At 40.3% G+C, this 20,784-nt stretch overlaps 1 protein-coding gene across 3 annotated transcripts; it reads right to left on the bottom strand.

Moving 5' to 3' along the window:
• Positions 1-4,775: 4,775 nt before the first annotated feature.
• dapk2b (death-associated protein kinase 2b) lies at positions 4,776-20,744 on the bottom strand. 3 transcript variants are annotated; one of them, XM_051381938.1, is made up of 12 exons: positions 20,584-20,743; positions 19,828-19,961; positions 13,054-13,275; positions 12,165-12,303; positions 10,892-11,021; positions 10,731-10,779; positions 10,612-10,638; positions 10,363-10,515; positions 9,879-9,924; positions 7,303-7,392; positions 7,143-7,223; positions 4,776-5,871 (listed from the first exon to the last, which is right to left on the bottom strand). In XM_051381938.1, the coding sequence occupies exons 2-12, from the start codon at positions 19,902-19,904 to the stop codon at positions 5,794-5,796; spliced, it is 1,092 nt and encodes a 363-aa protein (XP_051237898.1). In that variant the 5' UTR covers positions 19,905-19,961; positions 20,584-20,743; the 3' UTR covers positions 4,776-5,793. The 3 variants fall into 3 exon arrangements, with proteins under 3 accessions (XP_051237898.1, XP_051237895.1, XP_051237896.1); XM_051381935.1 differs by lacking the exons at positions 4,776-5,871; positions 7,143-7,223; positions 7,303-7,392 and adding an exon at positions 7,562-9,163 and having other exon boundaries at positions 20,584-20,744; XM_051381936.1 differs by lacking the exons at positions 4,776-5,871; positions 7,143-7,223; positions 7,303-7,392 and adding an exon at positions 7,562-9,163 and having other exon boundaries at positions 19,828-19,964; positions 20,584-20,742.
• Positions 20,745-20,784: the final 40 nt, after the last annotated feature.

The following is a 20,784-nucleotide window of genomic DNA, read 5'->3' as shown; positions in this document are numbered from 1 at the left end:
GGTTACACAATTGATGAAACAGACAGCGTGATACATGGCTGCTTTTCCCCGGGGACGTTCTGGGCTTGCCAATCAAAACTCTGAGGACTCTGCATAAACACTGGGGAGGACTGGTCAGTCACTGTCTCAGCTTATGGAACATGCCACAGAACAAATATATTGTTATAGCTTATATTTATGATTTATAGTTTAATTCCACAGTATATTGATTTGGATAGATCAATGCTGTATAATGCAGGCTGCTGTTCCTCTGGTCTCTGGAGCCAAACAACCACCGGCAGTGGCCTCTGCAATACATTATGGTACAATTGATTTTGTCGTCTCCAATAGGTTATCCTAAGCCCTTTTAAGAAGAACAATGTTCAAAGAGCAACGTTGCTGTTCTGCGTGGGTTTTACCAGCAGTATTGATTTTGAATATTACTTCAGATAGCTGATATTTCAGACAGCAATAACCAAATGAATGGCACAGTAAGGTGACATGAATGACATTAAAGGTTGATGTAAAAGCTATCTTATACATAATTGGTTGTTGAGGAGATTATTTTAGGACATGTTCAGAGCAGAAATAATGAGGGAATAATTAATGAGATAAGCCAACATTTAAACCAAGTAAATGAATGAATGATAGACATTTAATATATATTATTAAATCTCCATTATGTTGACACTTTTAAATGATAAAATTATCTTGTTCATTGTGTTCTCATAATGTGGTCAGCTGTCACTGATCTAACATCACTGCAGACTATATAAGCTCAGTAATTTCACGGGTTAATTTCTATGCAATTTTTCAACATGTGGACCGTCAGGGCCTCAGAGACCAATTATATGAGCAAGGCATCATCAAGCCTTCACACCACAACCATCCATACATATTACCAGCTAATTATTTCTACTTACTCTTGTAGCAGAGGAGCAGAACTGATTTTTGTGGGCTTTTGATCTTCCTGGAAGACACAAACGATGTTATAAAAGAACAAACAAGAAGCCTTTTAGCCAAATGCTTTTGGGAATTCCCTCATCCCTTTGGCTGCAAATATACTCCAAATGGATGGAATGGAAAGTGGACATTATTGTATTATACTACATTCATATATATTTGGATCAATGGACCACAACACCTCAAACAACCAGAAAGCCAATTCCTTCTCTATAAGATGCTTGAACAGGCTTGTTAAAATTAAAATAGGATTGCTATGATCATTATGAACTACTATAAAAATGGATCATGCAGTACAGTCTATCCATATTATTAAGAATAATAATATCGCTTTCACAATATTGGCCTGAGGCAATAACTGTCTGCCACATAAATCGGTGTCCCAGTTTTTAGCTTTGTCAGATCCTGAAAAGGTCAGCCAATCTATTGACAGCTTTTGCCTTGAAGGGGCGTACTAGTCATCTTTAGGATCCTGAGCAACGCCTCCCGTGGGCGTTATCATGCAGGTATTGGAAAAGCAGGTTGCTCAGGATAAAGCACTGGAGACTAGGTGAAACCACTAACAAAGACTTGCCACTCAGTGACATATCAAGAGCACCAAGCCTAAAAATATGGCCACCCTTCATTAAGTCTCATTTCCAAGAATAGGGGTCAGACTGTGCTCTTGTAGGTATGAATAATGGAAGCAGCCTCCTGGAGCTCATTTCCAGGGAGTGATCATCGTGCTCAAGTATGGCCTAATGATCACACAGATAAAGTGAGAGGCTGGCATTCATGATTAATGCCCTCAGGTCTGTCTCCAGAGCTACCCAGCCTCCGCTGTCAGAACTTCTAACGGCTTTGTTCACTGAGCACAAAGCCTCACATGTTAACAGAAAATAAGATGCACTATGAGTCACTGGAGTTAGACGGGGTGCTGTTGACATTTGTCACTGTGCACAGCGTTGTTATATGACATGCACAGTTACATATACAGTAACTACACAATAAGAGGAAATTCAAGCAGTATTCATGTGACATATGGTTGATTGTTGTAAATATAGAAGTCCATTCAGAACAAAATGTACTATTAGAGAGCTAAACTATAACCTTTTTGCACTTACAGATTCAAAACTAATCAAAATAATATTGTGTGTAAACAAGACATCACTTATATTTAAATTGTTAATGCTTATTGAAGGCATGCAGTTTATTGATATGTTCACATGAGTTTAATTTTTGTCTTTTTTCTTTTGCCTGCAAGCTTTGTTAATTATGTTTTATCTTATATTTGTCAAGTGGTTAAATATAAATATATAAATATATAACCATCCTTGGTTTATTTATTATTTGTTATTTACAGTCATGTGTTTTGTTTCACATCCTTTACTTTTGCATATATTTTTTTCATATTCAGTTTTTAATCTCCATTGTTTTCTTGTAAAAAAATAATTTAATTTTACATCTACTGTTGTTCTTACTGTAGATGTCTCTGTTATGCCCAGTAGGTGGCACTATTGTGTAAGAAAAACAAACCATCACTGGAAAGCTTCTTCTCTGAGTTTAAATTCTACAACAATAGGGTCACATGTAACAAGCCAATGCAATGATCACAACATCTCAACAGGGTGTGAAGAACCAAAGCGGCCATCAAATCAGTAATGTTTCAGTTTTGGATTATGAGTATGATTGCGTCAAACTGCCTCTTAATGCCTAAGATATGATTTTAAGAGTCATACTTCAGATTTACCTAGAGGTAATTTACATTAAAATTCTTCCTGAAGAGAGTCATTGAATTAAGCCTGCTTCATGTAAACCACATTACATATATTACAGTTTGGCATCATGACACATCACTGAGTCAAGACCTGCTTCAAAAGACGTCTGTATCTCTTTCAATGAAGGACGTGGTTTTGTGTTACACACATACAGCATACGATTTCTGACAGCACTCCTTATTTGTCTGTGTGAACAGCCCATCCATCAGATCATCCCACCGTAAAGTCTGCTGCAATCCCATGATCCCATAACCCTGCTGCTGGTCGACCACAGAATTGATCCCAACATACCAGCTGTGACTCTGTTACATGAGATGTTTAAGACCTAACTGTAAGGGCTGACTGGAAGGCATGTCATTTCACTCTCTACCAATGACAAGGCTACAAAGGACTCAGCTCATATTTCAGTGAGACATGATTGAAATATTTACAGTCACCAGCCTGGAGATAGACGACCAGAGCGTGCTGTAAATGTTTTCTCTTTTCTCATCTTATGCCAGTAACTCACAGGTTGTCATTAAACATACTACTGTATTACCACTGTATGTGTGTGCCCTAAAAGGGCTCGAGCAATGATGTCGTCCGTTTCACCCTGACAGTCACTGTATATAAAGCTTTTTTACTTCAGTAGTACTGGCTGAAGTAAACAAAACATACACATCTGCATAAATGCAAAAGGAATTAAAATTGTCACCTTATTGTAAGAATAATATTTAAATTATAAATGTAATAGATATATCAAAGGGGAAAAGTCACTCAACAGATCTAGTATATTATTGTGGGTTATTACATGTGTCCTACTGTATTTTTACTCAAAATGTGAAGATGAAGTCACAGAAATGTTCATGTAGATTAAAGTTCAGTTTAGCAGAAATCCTGTGTTACAAACTGGTGGAATTGTGTTTTTTCAACAGTTTGAGCTACAGCAGCTCATCTGATGGATCAGACCACACGGGCCAGCCTTCACTCCCCACGTGCATCAATGAGCCATGACCCTGTCTCCCTGTTCACCTCTTTTCCTTCCCTTGGACCACTTTAGATAGGTCCTGACCACTGCAGACTGGGAACACCCCACAAGAGATGCAGTTTTGGAGATGCTCTTACCCAGTCGTCTAACTATCACAATTTGATCTTTGTCAAAGTCGCTCAAATCCTCACGCTGCCCATTTTTCCTGCTTTTAACACATGAACTTTGAGGACACTCTCTACCTAATATATTCCACCCACTGACAGGTGACACAATAGCAAGATAAGAAGTGTTATTCACTTCACCAGTCAGTGGTCATAATGTTAAGGCTGATCGATGTATGTATATGCTTTATTTTGACCATTCTTTTTGTAATGTGTCTGTTGTGAATCACACAACTTTATGGAAGTGCAACACTAAATCGTTATAGTCCCCTTATAAACCCCCCATACTAATATGTAAAACTGTGTATAAAATGTCTTGTGTTCTTGTGCTGAACATTACATAATTCTGTAATGGGATACAGAAGCACAAACAGGTTTATAGATTTCAGACTGACCCATTTGGTTATGACTCCTTCCTCACCATCTGTGTGGAACTGACCTACATTATCAGTGCCAAAAATTTATTTAGTTCAGGTCAAATTATCCCTCCAATCTCTTTCAGCCTAACTGAGCCCAAACAACAGTGCTGTTGTGAGACTAAATAACTGACCAGTGGCAAGATGAAAAATCAGTAGAATCACAATTAGTGCTTGTTGATGTTCAGAGAATTAATAAGGTATTTATTGTCAAGAGCTTTTATCGTCTTATTTTGTTTTGTTTTGACATTGGCTTTGGGGCATCACATTGTTAAAAGCCCATTTGTACCGCACATTCATGGTTGTCATGTGCTAAATTATGTCTGGGGGGGGGTCATCTGGATGTTAAAACTCCTTGACTAACACAGGGTCATAATTATTCTCTTGCATCAAGAACACAGCTCTAATAAGGTTGCCTTAAAATAAATTAAAAAAAGATTTAATGGCACTGACTTATATCTAAGAATCATTGGTCTAATCTTAACATTATGATGATTTTTGCCTTTGTAGAAACTCACAAAGAAAACAATCATGTTCATTAATTTATTACACAAAATTTAAATATGCAATACATAAAATACATACAACTGAACAGAAAATAATGTCTGTGTATTTATAATTGTGAATGCTCCTTTTAATGAGCTAAAATAGAAGTAAAACTGAAATTAAGACGTTTGGATGACATTTATGTATATTTACACCATAAATACATCAATATATATCATAACCTAACAATTTCTTTCAAAAATTCAACTGTGAAATTTCTTTTATGTTTATATTTAACATATTTATATACTGTCTTTTTCTATATGCATAAGATGAAATGCAATTATTGTCCCACAGGGCATGAGTAATTTACAATAATTAAAACATCCTATGTTAAATACAGTAAACAGGCAGCTCTGCATAGTGTGCATGCTTCAGGTAAATGACTCTGATATGGTTAACGGTAAACAGTGTTCACACAGACATTGGGGTGTGAACACAGCAGAACAACATGTAAACATTTGGTTATGAAGATCTGCTACCATCTTGTCATCCTGCAGAGCTAAAACCTTTTATCTGTCAACACTTTGAACAACACACCTCTTGGAAATCTTCTCATGCAGCTTGCACAATTAAAAAAAAAAAACTCTCTGTCTATACTCGGATGTTAAACAACAGCTGTGGGACTTTTAAGACTGCAGTTATTAAAAGGAAGCTGTCTACAGTCTTGTGTATGTGCTAATGCTGGCTTCTCCATTCCTGTCAACAATATTCCAATTATATATTGTTATGCCAGAAAATGCTAGCTCAAATTTAGAAATGGCATCTATGAATCCTATCTAACATAGAGCAGATGATCCGCTGGTTCTGAGGGCCACCAAGACAAACAAAATCATCTTGACCAATGAAAATCCTGCATCTACAGCAGTTGCTCAAACAAATACTGTCGCTGATTCTTTATGACAAGTGACAGCTGCAAAGTGTGTGTCAAAGAGGTGCAGAGTCACTGTTTTGCAATTTAACACATTGTTGACTGACACACTTGAAGCTGGTTGTGGCTCTCAGGAAGTGCTGCTTCTCTTTCTGGTCCTCGGCCTCCTCTTCAAGATTTCTTCTTCTTGGTCACTTTCACAATCCCTCTGAAATAACCAGAATGTTTGAGTTGAGAAACAGCTCTGAAATAGTTTGTGTGGTGACAGGATTATTTCATTATTTTATCCAATATACCAGTTTATACACATAATGAGTCCAAGGCAGTACAGTTCAGATAGTGGCTACTGCGTTATTACTGCAAAGAAATACTGCCGAACATATATCTACTGCAACTATCACAGCCACTCTAAATAGACATACAGTTATTCGCTTTCTTGCAGAGCGTTGAAAGGATTAATACCACTTTATTAAGGTTAGTTAATATGGAGCTACCGCCAGAAGTTAACTTAGCTTAGCACAAAGGGACACGGGGAAACAGCTAGTATGGCTCTCTCTGAAGGTAACAAAATCCACCTACCAGCATCTACTCATTATTGACACCTTATTGTTTTATTATTATTATTGTTATTGTTTATTTAATCCATACAAAAGTATAAAAAAAATAAATAAAATGTGCTGGACTATTTCTAAGTCAGGAAGAGTGATTTATTGAAGTCTTCACCGGTTGCCTAGCAACCTCAAAGTGACAACACGACTCCAGGAAGTCACTGCTGCTGGAGATCATCTGGTACACAATCCCTCGTAAAACTACAACTTGTGGTTACATCTCAGGTTTTGTATGTATTAAACAAAGAAGATGTTGCATGTTAATTACTGAACTTTAGAAGTGCTGGTAGGCAGATTGCACATCCCTTGGACAGAGTCAGGGTTGCTGTGTCCCCGCCTGCAGTCTTTATGCTGTGCTAACAAAAGCAAACCAGCTGCTGGCCATGGCTTCATATTTACCGTACAGATAGGTACCAACTTTCTTAAGTAATTCTCTGCAAGAATGTGAACTTGCAAAATTCCCAAGATGTTACTTTAAAGGACCAGTGTGTATGATTGAGTGGGATCTGGCGGTGAAGTGAACTGAATACTGCTCGCCTTTCAAGCATGTAGAAATAAACTACAGTGGCTGCAAAACTAGCAAAAGGCCTCATCTGAAGCCTTTTGTCAATTCTGAGTTACTGTATAAAACATGGCAGTACAACATGGTGGACTCCATAGAAGAGAACCTGTTGCCTCTGTAGATAAAAACTCATTCTCTAAAGTAACAAAAACACAATGATTCTCATTTTCAGGTGATTATACACTAATGAAAACATACTGATGAATATTATAATCCATATCTGTCAACAGAGCCTCATTAATGTTGCACACTGGACCTTTAAACCCAGGCTGAGCTATGACTTTTAGCTTTACAACAGTGAGTTCTTACCCCATCCTGCTCAGGTATCTTGTTGCCTTTCTTCATGATCCGCGTTAAGTGGTTGCACAGAGCAACAATTCTGAATGACAACTGGTGAACAGATAAAAAAGAATGAGACATTTTTTATAGAACCAAATTGATGTAAGGAAATCATCTAACTGTACTTTACCTTCCATCTGCGTCTGGCGTACTGCCTCCTAAAGTTCTCCAAGTTGACCACTGACAACCTCTTCACCATGGCCTGCCTGGGATTCAGAGGCTGCAGAGACACAGTGAGGGAGAAAATAACAGAGCAGGTATCTTTCATGTTAATGTCAAATGTTCAAGTTTGAAAAAACACACTATGCTATTCATTTTAACAATATAATCTGAGGTACAACAGGAAATATACTGACATCTCGGATCACAAATCACAATGAGATACATAATAAATGATAAATATTTATTTCAATGTTTAAACAACAGTGAGAAATGTCATTGTGCATGTCAACGCCAAAACCAAAATCTGTATAGGCGTGTATATGTGTTGAGATGCTGAGAAAACCACTGATAAGAAGCTGACACATTTTTAAACGCATTTGATCTTATCATAGATGTTTTTTCCTGTCGGCTCATAGAACATTTTCAATAAAGAAATTAAAAAAAAGATTTTTGAAATAAATAAATAAACTAAACCTTAGTTTTTTAGTAAAAGTGCATATTTGAATCTATGAAAAAAATCATTCATGACTATACATGTAACTTTACAAATGGATAACCATTGTAAAAACAAACAAACATCAATATACAGTTTAAAAAAATATAATGGAATGGAAAAATAAATCAATCAAAAAACGTGAACTTCTGATACATTCCATTGATGCTGTTTGATCCTGTGTTTACTTCTGGCTATAACACAGCAAAAACATTCATATTCAATATTTATCTTCATTATCATTACTTCTCAAAATAAAAAGCTACCAAACTCGCTTAATCAAACAACAGCAGCGCACAAATATACATCTGTGACGACTGTCTGTTATTATTGGCTCTCTTGCACTAGATAAGATGACTGACACCTCTCTCATGTCTGTCTGTTAAATGTGAATCTGCAGCCAGATTAGTTAGCCTGGCTCTGTCCAAAGGGAACAAAATGTGTCTAATGTAGCTTTGTATTTACCCTACAGATATAAAAGTGGTGTCATATTCTCATCAACCTCTCAGCAAGAATGTGAATAAGCGCATTTCCCCAAATTCCTATTCCTAAAAATAAAAAAAGGAAATCAAGAAAATGTAAAGACTACACAGCTATACATTAAAAACTCTGTGTTGCTAAAAATAAATTCAGTGCGTTGAAACAACACATTTTCAAGAACTTCTTAAGGTCAATAAAAGTGCGACTTCATTTGTGTACGTTAGCCAGACTCTGTCAGTGGCTGTTTGGCCTCGGGACACAGTTCCCTCCTGCAGGACTGATGCAGAAGCTCCAGCAGCGCCTGCTTCACGTCTGTATTCAGACTGCCGCTGTGGATGCTGCTGTTGGCTCCTTCAGGATGCAGAGAGCTCATCACCTCCTGCAGCCACTGCAGCTCCGAGTTCAGCTCCTGCCTCAGAGCGTCCAGCTTACTCTGCCTCTGGCTGTACTTCCCGCTGATGCTCTCCAGACTGGCATCTATAGCCTTAATGTCTGCCTGCAGCAGCCTCCTCGTGGCCTCCACTTTACGGAACTCGTAGCGGACCTGGGACAGCTGCTTCCTCGCAGTCTCACTCTCCTCCTTGTACCAGGCCTCCTTGTCGTTGTAGATGGAGAGCAGTGCGTCTATATCGCCCTGCAGAGTTTGGTGGGCTCCTGCCACCTCTGACAGCCCAGTCTCCATCAGACTGACGTCCTCCGCAACATGGGCAAAACGCTCAAAGTTGGCATACGTGTTGTTCTGGGGCATGCTGGAGTGGCACTGGATTGTGTACTCCTTTAGACGCTTCGTCTTCAGCTGCTCCGCTTTCTTCTCCGCCTCAGGGGTAGCGATGTCTTCTTCCATGGGGCCACAGGACTTCAGACAGAAGGGTGGAGGGGGGACACTGAGTGAGAGGCTGTCTCATTGTTGCATCTTGAAAACACACATGGCGGTGAATATTCCAGCAGACGTGGCACTGTAGGATTAGTGTGTGACCCTACAGCGAAAGCCATGACAGGTAAGAGCGGCAAAAAAAAACAACAATGGACATTCCAGTTGAGTGTGTTACGTTTCCTGGCTTCATGCTTGTATCCAAACAGGAGACGAAGATTCCACAGAAAAACACCAATCACATGCATCTCAGCAGCTAATGTTGGAGTAGACGTCTTCAACATTACAGGTTGTTAAATGTCCGTGCCATTAAAAACACACATTAGTGAGATCTTGCTTCAGTTTGATCACTTGAATTTCTTGACAAAAAGACTGCAAAAGAAAAGTGTGTACAAGATGTGTGGAGCTAAGTGTGTTGATAGGAAATATTCCCGGAGGGATGGGTGTGGTGCAGTAATGGACAAAATGTACAGTGACTCCGATAAAGCATGTTTTCAATAGGGACATACATAAAAAGTTAGTGGGTGTTTTCTTGGCACATTTAAAGATGGATTTTCCTCTCTAATGGGAAGCAAACCTGTCACCCATATGTTACCTTTGACATGAACTGTTATATGTTTTTTCACACGTAGCAGAAGGTGTGGTGCTGACAGTCGTTACTGAGAACACAAAAACATGCTCTAACACCCATAAATCATACCTTAATCCAATGATGGTTGAGGGCTTCTTGTATGGTCATTCGTTTTCTAAAATAATGAGAGGAAGGGAAAGAAAATGCAGCTGAGTAAATACACTCGAACATGGAGTGTGGTGAGCAGTCATGCTTTAAGATGAGAATCTCAAAGGAATATGTTTCCTGGAGGTGCATTTAAATCGAAACACATGTGAAGCAACATGGTACAAATAAAGACAAGTGTTGCACAGTTCCTGGGGTAATTAGTTTACGGTATAAATAATGTTTATTTAGCTTATTTTATTTAGTGTGTCACATTGTGTACCAAAAACAAATGCCTAAATCCTTGCTCTAGATTTCTGTGGACTGGCTGGTCTTTCATTCTCATTTGGATCAGGTGTGCACATTTAATACGCTTAGGCTTTACCGCAGTGAAACCTCTAATACTGGGCTTTGTATTGGAATTGTCAGACTTGACCTTTGGCCTTCAGCTGTTTCTCAGTTCTTTTACCTCGTGTCCTTCTCCAGGAGCTGTCTGATGAAGCTCTTTGCCAGCTCGCTCGTACTACTGAAGAGCTCCTCGTCGAAGTCGTAGTTCATTGCCGAGATGTTTCCCAGCGTTTCCTGCTTCGTGTCACCGAGGAAAGGTGACGCGCCGCTCAAACTGAAACAACATTCACACGCTCACTTAGACGGTGCTCGATAATCTCTTTAGGTACATTAAGATTCCCATTGATAATCACGAATCACCCCAACTTACAGTATATATGTGATGACTCCAATGCTCCTGTGAAAAACAGCACAAGGTTAATCCAAAGTTATGCACTGCAGCCTGTTGTATGGAAGGCAGCAGAGTCAGAGGTAATTAACGGCTCTTACCACATGTCTGCCTCCAATCCCAGTGGCTCATAGTTGACTATCTCTGGAGCTGAAAATAGAAAGAACACACTGCTGCATCACAAACAGAGCCAGGCCAAACACCAAGCCTCTTCTTAAAATGTCCTACACTGCAAACATATCTCAGAATAAAAAACACTTACCAACAAATTCAGGGGTTCCAAAAATGTTTTTGAAATCTGCCCCAGCTTCTAGTTTGTGTGCCAGTCCAAAGTCTATGAGTTTGATGCGGGGTAAGGGAACATTCCTATCCAGCAGCATTATATTTTCAGGCTGAAGTGCGAAAAAGAACAAAACAGAGAGGCACATTTGTCAGCAGATTTCTACTAATTCCAAGACTGGACGATACATAAACAACACTGAGTAAAACAAGTTACCTGGTTAAAGCTGCCTTTTGCGTAAGCATTGAAGAAAAACATTGCAACGGTTACAGTCATACTTTAAATCTCAAAGGAAATGTTCAACTGCTCGAACTGCTTTTTTCACCATGTCAGATGAGATCATTGTCACCACTCTTATATTTATATGCTAAATGCCTTCGCCATAGTACGATGTGTAATTTGGCCTCTCGCTAGCAGCCGGATAACGTCCTGTAGCTTAGCACAAAGACTGGAAACAGCTAGCCTGACTCTGTCTAAAAGTAACAAAATCTTTAGCGCCACCAAAGCTACGCTAAGCTCACTAATTAGCACATTGTGCCTCATTTGTAAAACAGCAACTTGTTGTTTTTACTCTTTGGTTTTTGAACCAATTAAACAAATGAGACACAATGTATTCATTTGTGAACTTTTGTGCTCGTAGGTGGATTTTGTCACTCTTGGTCGGAGCCGTGCTAGCTGTTTCCAGTCTTGGTGCTAAGCTACAGTAAGTTAGCCGGCTGCTAGCGGGAGCTTAATAATTAGTTTACAGATGTGAGAGTGGTATTAATCTTCTCAAATAACTCGGAAGGAAATAAGCAAATAAAATGTCCAATACCTCTTTTAAAGCTAGAAAACATATATTTAACATCTAGTCAGCACAGATAAGACCATTACACACAAATGAGCGCACAGATCTGTCATTGTTAACTGAAGGTCAAGGCCTCGGGGACAGGTTTGAATCGAGGCCTTCTCTGAGTGTTTTCCTTAATTGCCACATGAAAAGCATCAAGAGTGAAGAGGAGCCGCAGCTGCAGAAACACAGGACAGTGACTATCAGAGAGCAGTGTGGGAGGCACTGCTCTCTGAAAGTGCAAAGATAACCTTGTGGTGTCTCTATCTGAGAGTCTGGACCTCAGCCACAGAAAACAGGAAGGATTCTGCAATTCAGAATAGCAAAACTCTACCAGCACGTACAGTTCAGTAGCTGTGAAGGTAAGCAGTGTCATTTTCATCATGAGACAAATATAGATTTGCATACACAGATGGCATTTTGTACCTTCAGATCAAAATGTGTGATCCTCTTGGAGTGGAGGTACTGGACTCCATCTAGGATCTGTTTGATAAACTGAGTGGCCTCCTCTTCACTGAGAGACTCCTTCTGAGCCAAGAAATCGAACAGCTCTCCTCCAGACACCCTGTAATACACACACACACACACACACACACACACACACACACACACTCAGAGACTCATCCTGTGTGCTCAAATAATCTTGAGCAAGGGCTCTCTTCAATGTTATCTAAAGTGAGTTCTTACGATTTGGATGGTTCAGGAATAGATATGTTTGTTTGTGGTAACTATTTGGATCTGCTTTGAGTCAGTCTGCCCTACTTAAATGACTCGTGTTCTCAGTCTTTTCATAATAAAATGGTATTAAGTGCCCTTTGAACAGCTAAACATAATGTTCTTTTCATGTTCACACAAAGAAACATAAAAGCCTGAATGACGCAGTAAGTCATCCTGCGTCTAACGGGAACTGTTCTGTCAGTCAGAACAGATTCTGATTTGATCGGACTGAGCTTTCATTTTGCCCTAATTGTGCCCTCCACGTTCCCAGGCAGTCGCTGGACCCAGACAGGGCTCTCTGAGGCCCCTTTTCAACACAAGCCTTATTGACTCTGTTAGAGATGTTTCTGGCACATGTGATGCTGGCAAAAGGTCTTCAGCAAACACAGGTTTAACAAACAATCTATGTACACAGAAATAAACTAAATAAACACAGATGAGAACACGGACACAACTTTACCAGCACTGATCTGAAACATTAAAAAAAAGCTTCTGTAGATTGTGTTTGTTTGGATCTTTTAAGGTCTAACACTGCATGAACCAACTCTTTTGACTGTCCAGATATTGTGACGTGTTGTTAAATCATGCAGTGACTCACAGTTCGAGGATAAGCACCACGTCTGTGCGGTTCTCGTACACATCATGTAGCGCAACAATGTTTGGGTGCTGGAGCTGCTGCAGGATGTCCACTTCCCTCTCAATCTCCTCTCTTCTTACACCACGTCTGCTGGCCCGACTCTGGCGCTTCTTGATGAACTTGGCTGCATATTCAACGCCTGTACTCTTCTCTCTACAGCGTTTGACGATTGCAAACTGCCCACTGCACACACACAAGAAAAAAAACAACAACCTCAATGTTAATTACTTAATATTATCATGACAGATTTAATCATCATTTGTGTTTTGTTTTCCCCTTCATGTGTTGAGTGCACTGTAGGTATTATTTGTCAAGACAGAGAAGATTTCCTAATGAAATTCTTAACAATTAACAACAGGATATAGCTACAGGTGAAGACAAAGGTCAGGGAGGAAGTGTTGTGTCAAAACCAGCTGAAAAATTGTGGTGTAGTCCATCACTTCCTGTTTCCTAACCAGACAGAGAACAATCAGAGAGGCCGGCAGTGTGGCCAGAGCCGCTGTCCTCCCACTCCATCGACCTTCCTGCCAAATTTCTACCCATCCTCAAGAGATCAGTCCACTGAAAAAATCCCAAAAACTCTGAATATTTCACAACAGAGGTGTGGCAGTCTCTCAGTGGAAAATTGTTTCACTTTTCATTGTGCTCTTGTATTGCATACTACAGACAGTGGATATGTGGTTATGGCATCTAGTTAATGAGTTAATCCTGAGCCACATATGGGCATTTCAGCTTAAAACAGAGGGATGACTGCACCAGTACACTTTTTCCTCCATTGTCACTCTCCCCTGACATAACTATAGAGTCATTTCACTCATAATTGACCCACTGACAGATTGAATGAGAAGTGTGAGAACATTTTCCAGCACTGTCGCCCAGTTAAATATATGTTGTGAGTCTCCATGGCTTTATTATCAGACCGGCACTTGTAATCTCAGACCTGACTAAGCCTGCTGCCACTCCTGCTGCTTTACACGTTTCCTGCTGCTGCTGTGGGATGACCTGCCCACTGTATACATACAGACTCTGAAAACAAGCCTCTCAGTCACGGATCCCTCTTTAATAGGCTACAGAAAGACATGAGGGCGAATGTGGTGGCAGAGCTGGCACAGAGTTTCTGAGTGGGGAGGATGAACGTTATCTTTGACAAGACAGAAGAGGAACATTCAGTCGAGTATGCATACAAAATAGTAACTAGGATGATCGGACAAAACATATTAAAGCCTGTGTTGTTGTTGTTTTTTTATGTGCAAATTCTTTAGTGCATGTATTTTTAGACTTTAGAGCACACAGAGAGAGGAAACAGATAATAACTGGCAGGCATTTCATTTGTTTTGGACATAACTGTCCACACAGAGATTCCAGGGTGGCTGTGAGAGGCTGTCCAGTCTGTGTCCACTATCATCATGGTGTCTAGTGGGCTAAGAATAGCCCGGCCCACAGGCTCGCTCTCTCCACCTGCCACCTCTCGGCTGCTGCTAGGGAGAAGGCCAAACCCCACTGAGCCAGAAGGGTGCAAAAAGAAGAAGAGCGGAAAGGAGGATTGCTGAGAGGAGCTACTGGATAAAAGCTGTCCAAAATCATATGGTTACACACTGTGCACCTGCCACACTCCTTTCACACGGCAGTTTAACACCTGTACTTTCAAAGAGCGTTTACTCAGATATACTCCAGCTCATCACAAATACAAATAAATTGATTAAATAAAAAATGAATCATCTTTGTGGTTTAACGGCATTAGTGTGGGACAGTTGAGCCAGTTTTCCTTTTTTTTGAGTTACACCCTGTCCTGTGCTCATACAGCTATACAGTCACGTCTTGGAACAGTTCCCCTGAAGACATTTAGCTAAGACTTTTCTCTAAGGTTGCCTTACTCAAAACAACACAACAACAGTTACTGAGGTGTACTTTCACCATGGACGCCCAGATATTCAATGACTATTACACTGGAGGGACAGAACCTCCAATATTATGCAATCGAGTACACCAACACTGCCAACAACGGCCTTGAATAGTTAAATCAACATCTTGTTGACACAGTCTGAAAAGAAAAGTATCTTCACAAACATACAGTGATATTTAGTTTCAGGGCAGCTGTATTGGACTGCAGAAGTTGTACAGGTGTTTCTGATAAAGAGGAATGTTTTTTACCAATTGATTTTAAGCCTCAGAGAGCAACCACAAAGCCTCAGGAAGTTATTATTAAGCTCATTTATTTCATGTCAGGGCAAAAGAAACAAAGATTTCGGTGTGAACATGCCCCAACAGAGAAGGCAGGAGAGAAGGAGGGGGATGAGAAGTATAAGTTGTAACAATGGTCTTCAAAGAGTTACACACATATACTGCAAAGGAAAAATAAAAGCAGAGTGGGTGGAGTGCTGAAGCAGAGCAGCAGCATGGAATCTCAAATGCTCCCTCTATCTGTTCTATTCACAGGACATTTCCACCCCTGAGACATCCCTGAAAGGCCGACCCTGTTAGAGATGACTACGATAATGTGTGAACTGAGGAGGAGGGTAAGTCACTCAATGAATTCCACTTGCAAAAACAGGCGTAAAGTGGCCTGAGGGGAAGCACTGTCACATGGCCGGAGAGCAACAACAGTGTCCTTGATTTTGGCTGTAAAGCAAGACCGAACAGAATTGCCCCTCGTCGTGATTGCTGTAGCCCAAATGCGAGAAAGTACACAACACAAATGTCAGAGCAAGAGCTTTACTTCAGTGTTGTTAGTAAGTGTGGCGAGAGCAGTGATGCTGGGAGTGGTATTCCACAACGGGCCAGGCGTGCCGGTTGTCTTAGCTCTAAGCCAGCCAGTGGGGCTGAAAGTACCATCTCCCTGCAGAGTTTCCACTTCCAACAGCTGAAGGTCATTATCCATAGCCAAGGTTGGAGGAATGCTCGGACAAGTGGCGCCGGCCCAATATTTAAACACATTTCTCAACAAAACAACCTCTGGCGCTGCGTGACAAAGACAGCCAGATTCATAATTGACCCCTGTCCCTTCCCACCCTTATTAGTGCACCCCTTTTTCTGCTATTATTATGACATATCTCAACATTTATGCCTTTGAAGTGTTCAGGATGTTGTTTTGAAGTGGTCCAAGTATCAACCACTGTCAAACGGGAACTCCGGGAATGTCCAAGGGGTCAACCTGGAGTTCCCTCTGTCAGGCTGCACTGAATAAACACATTTTTCACCCACTCAACAGGCAGGAATGTCTGTTCCTCAGAGCTGACTACATGCATTCTTGCCCTGCTCCTTGTACGTGCGTGCCTACTGTCCGCGCTATAGATACATCATGTACAGTAAATCCCTTTGGAGAAACTCTAGCACTTTACTGCGCTCATCAGCAGCACCTGTCTGCCTCTCGACTGTCAGCTCTTTTCACTTCACTACATCTAGTGTGTGCGTGTGTGTGTGTGTGTGTGTGTGTGTGTGTGTGTGTGTGTGTGTTTGTGTGTGCACCGCTGCCCTCTCTGCATCCTCCCTCCAAAGACAACAAACTTCTGCAAACTGAATACATTTCTCTGTTTCATTTCCTTCTTCCTCTAGTATTTCTAGATATGACAAATATTGCAGTGGTCGGAGACAAACTGGACACTTTGCATATATAAGCGTGGTGGGAACTTTTTTATGTTCCTTCGTGTGTGTAATTTTTTTTGGGCCTTTTTTTTTTTTTATATATAGAGACAGCTGAAGATCGACCGGAAAGGAGGGTAGAGAGAAAGGGGATGACACGCAGCAAAGGGCCACAGGTCGGATTCAAACCCGGGCCGCTGCAGCAACTACGTATATGGGTCGCCAGCTCTACCGACTGAGCTAACCGTGTGCCCTTCATTTGTGTAATTTAATAGCAAAGAGTCTGCAGCCACGCTAGCTTATCTGTGGTGCTTTCAGCTAAATTCTAACTTCTTCTAGCATAATTACAATGCTGATATATTTGATTAGATATTGAATATTTAACCTGATAGTGGCACTTAATAGAAAAGTTAAGTGATCACCAGAATTATTACATCTTGAAGGGGACATGAATGTCTGAACCAAAATTCACAGCAATCCATCCAATAATAGACCTTTTTTTTCTATTTCATGTCAAAATGACAGCTGTGATAAACTTCTATTGTTAAGATGTCTCGCTAGAAATCACAAATGTCATCCTCATAGTGATGTCTCATCCTCTAAGGCACATCAATGAATGAATGTCTGTACAAAACTGAATTTCAATCAATCCAATAGTTGTCGAGACATTTCAGTCCCAAACAAAATAATGGACTGACTGACAAAGCGACAATCTCTAGAGTCATGTGAAGGCTCAAAACACCACAGACCCACAACTTTCCGTACTAACCAAGGTGAAGCCTCTGAAGGATTCATATCCACTATGACGGATGTGCGGTATCTAAAGATTTCAAAATCAGGTGGAAGTTTACAAGCCTTATATTTTTGTTCAGGCATGCAAAGACAATGGAACTTCCTATCCAACGGCGCATCCTGTGAATTTTAACATTGCTTGACAATGACTAACAAAGATGATGTTTTTTTATTCACTGTTTTAAGGCCAACACACTATCAGCTCTCTATGTAACAAATGTAGCAATAAAGGTATAAAAGGTTTAGGGCGTTATGACCAAACTTGGGCAAGAATGAATCTGTTGATGACAGGTAGAGTTCACATAGTTCCACCATCTGCACAGAAGTCCTTCCTTTCTCAGCTTTGCTTTACCGGTCGCTCGTATAACAGCTCAACACAGTCCTCACCAGTCTTGTGTGAGGGCAAGTGGCAGCTGTGAGCTCACACTGTGACACATCCTACTGTACGTCATCATCAGTGTCATCACTCAGATGGTAAGACAGGTACAGTTGTCAGTAAATGCCTCACATCACAAGTAAAGGGTTGTTTTACAGATAGGTTTACCAAAAAACCTTCCCTCACTAGTGGAAAGAAACACTGAGTACAACTGTGTGGGGGGCCTTTGACATTAAAGTCTGTCAATAGGGGGAGACTTTGATGAATGGACTTTCCTGTAAGCAAATCGCTCAACAGTTCCATAGCGCACAGGACATCTTGGATACTACACACAGATCAGTTTTTGGCCTCATCAAATTTCCCCACCCTGTTTAGAGGACGATTGAGTAACAGTTCCATTGTGGCGTACAGTGGGGAGGTCTGTACCCATGAGACGCTCACAAACCATGGGCGGGGTGGGCTGTAGCCTCCAAAACTCACTACCAAAGTTGTCACATCACGACAGAAGAACTACAAGCAAAGAAATCCAGCTGTGAAATTGGTGATACATTTCTCAGCCCTGTTCTGTGACTGAAAGCGGCTTTCTTGTTTTCAGTCGTAGGCATCTGCGGCTGTAAACCACAGCAGCTTAGAGTTCCTTGTAATGGTGGAGCTGAACACATGTACGTAGCTCAACCACAGCTCGGTGATGTTGTCTTTAAACAAAATATTTCCACACCTTTCATCTACTAGTATTACTGCCTAATAAGACACTCTTTAGAAATAGTTAATAGAGTTCTTTAAGCTTTTATAAACCCTTTGGAAATTACTTTTAAGTTCATGTTGTCACTAATAGTTTAGTTAGGAAATCATTCACTTATCCTTTATAGACCAGTTAAAAGCCATTAACAAAAACAACTTTTTATTCGCTAGGTTGAGAACAGAATGACACTTTAATTAAACCAGGAAGGCACCAGCAATGTTGGAAAATATCTGCATTTAAGTAATTAATAAAGGTATCTTACAACAATACATAAAGATTATAAGTAGTTTTGATCAAGGCATTTAGGTCCGGATGTTCTGGAGTTCTTTCCCAGAAAGTAAGTCATTAAAGAATTTTGTTAATAATGGCTTATAACTGAGCTGTAAAGCATTACGAGGTGTTTTATTAACCATTAATAAAACACTAGTTGCAACTTATAAAGGGTGCCTTATTTGAAAATGGCACCATTTAAGTGAAATGTCTATTTATCCCAATAATATTCTTTTCAATGTAATATTTTGTGAGATAAATATTTGAGGAATCTAAAGGCAAAACACTATAAATGTGTGAGCGTGGACAAAAACTCTTCCTCAACAGGCGTTTAAATGCAGCTGGAGCACACATTTCAACAGCAGGTCTTGGGTTGCGCTGTCAGGGTGTGTCAAAGAAAGTAAATTACCAGCAAATACCGGGACACAGTGTATACTTTGACTAGTAGTGAAAGGTTAGAGGTCAGACACTGTCCTTTCACACCCTCTCTATTTGTTAGCAAGCGGTGCACATGCCCAAGCTGTCCTTCCGTGCAAAATGGATTTGTAGCTTCCTCAAATCCATATTGCACCCTGCCAACTTCCTTCAATGTATTTCCCCATGGGGCACCGTTTCCACTCCTCCAACATTCAACTTCAACACATTGATCCACCACCCAGAATCAGCTGCAAAAGCAGTGCATCAAATTAGACTCTGTTTCCTGGATTTTAACATATGTGCCTCAACAGAGCTTGTTTTCTTAGAATGTGTTTACTTTTGAAACTTTATCTCTTGCTGTAAACTTCAACCTACTTAAACACAGTGACACTCCCCATTTCAACCTTAAACAGGCCAGCTGTTTGCATACCTGCATACACGCGAGAACCACACCACTGAATCACACTCTGTCTCACACAAAGTGAGGAGGATCATTTTTCTGTGAGTGGCAGTTTAACATCGGTACACGTTTCATTACACAGATCTGAAAGATACTCACCTTCCCAGTTCTTCTCCAATTTCATAGAACTCTTCCATGTTCTGTTGCTTGAACACCGCCATGCCAGGTGTCTTCATTGATGTAGTTTATCTCCTTGATATGCGCCACCAAAGCCTTTCTCCACAAGTCCAACCCTGCTGATACAAAAAGGTCTTCCTGATGATTTCTGACTGGAGCGATGAAAATATTCACTACATGTTTCAGCTTGCTGTAAAACATTCCATCTCAGAGCTGTACCTTCTTTAACTTTCTTGTGAGAAAGCCTAAACACTATACGTTGATCAACAAAGGAAACAGTCTATCTTTCACTTGTCTAAATACTGATTACTGGCTTTAAAATGTAATAAGTACAACTCATACAACTGTGCCAAGCTGGGCAGAGTAACAGTGTTTAGTTTGTGTGATTATTACAGGATTATTAATGAAAAGAAAAGAGCATTTTAGGTAATTAGGACAGGATGTCTGTGAAATTTGCTCGCATTGTGAAACATTTTGTCTGGTATGTAAAAAGGCAGACATTGGCAGCAACATGCACTTTGTAACTATTAAAAAAACCATGTGTACAATGGATTACATTTAAAAAGAGAACAGCAATTAACTGGACACTTTAAAAGTGTACAGTTATGTACATACAAAAATGTGAAGACGAGAAACTGTTCACAAACTGAAATACCACAAACTTCCTATCTGGTAAGACTCATGTGACACTTGCGGCTCTACACACTGACTGCAACCATAGCTTATGCTGTATTTTACCTTCTGTTAGATGCAGAGATGATGATAAACTTCTCCTACAGCTGGTCCGGTCTCCTCATGGCTGTAGCTCAGACACAAAACTGCTCCTTTAGCGTCTCTGTTGTTTTCTGTCCCTTATGGCAGCACCCATCAGGCTTTTGTGTCTGCAGAAGTCCCTCCCCCTGATGGCTCTATTATGAAACTGCAGCACGAGAGAGGCAA

The sequence above is a fragment of the Dicentrarchus labrax genome, unplaced genomic scaffold (genome assembly GCF_905237075.1).
Source record: "Dicentrarchus labrax unplaced genomic scaffold, dlabrax2021, whole genome shotgun sequence".
Classification (NCBI taxonomy): Eukaryota; Metazoa; Chordata; class Actinopteri; family Moronidae; genus Dicentrarchus; species Dicentrarchus labrax.
The sequence above is the reverse complement of the archived record's forward strand: the minus strand, read 5'-3'. Positions and strand labels throughout refer to the sequence as shown.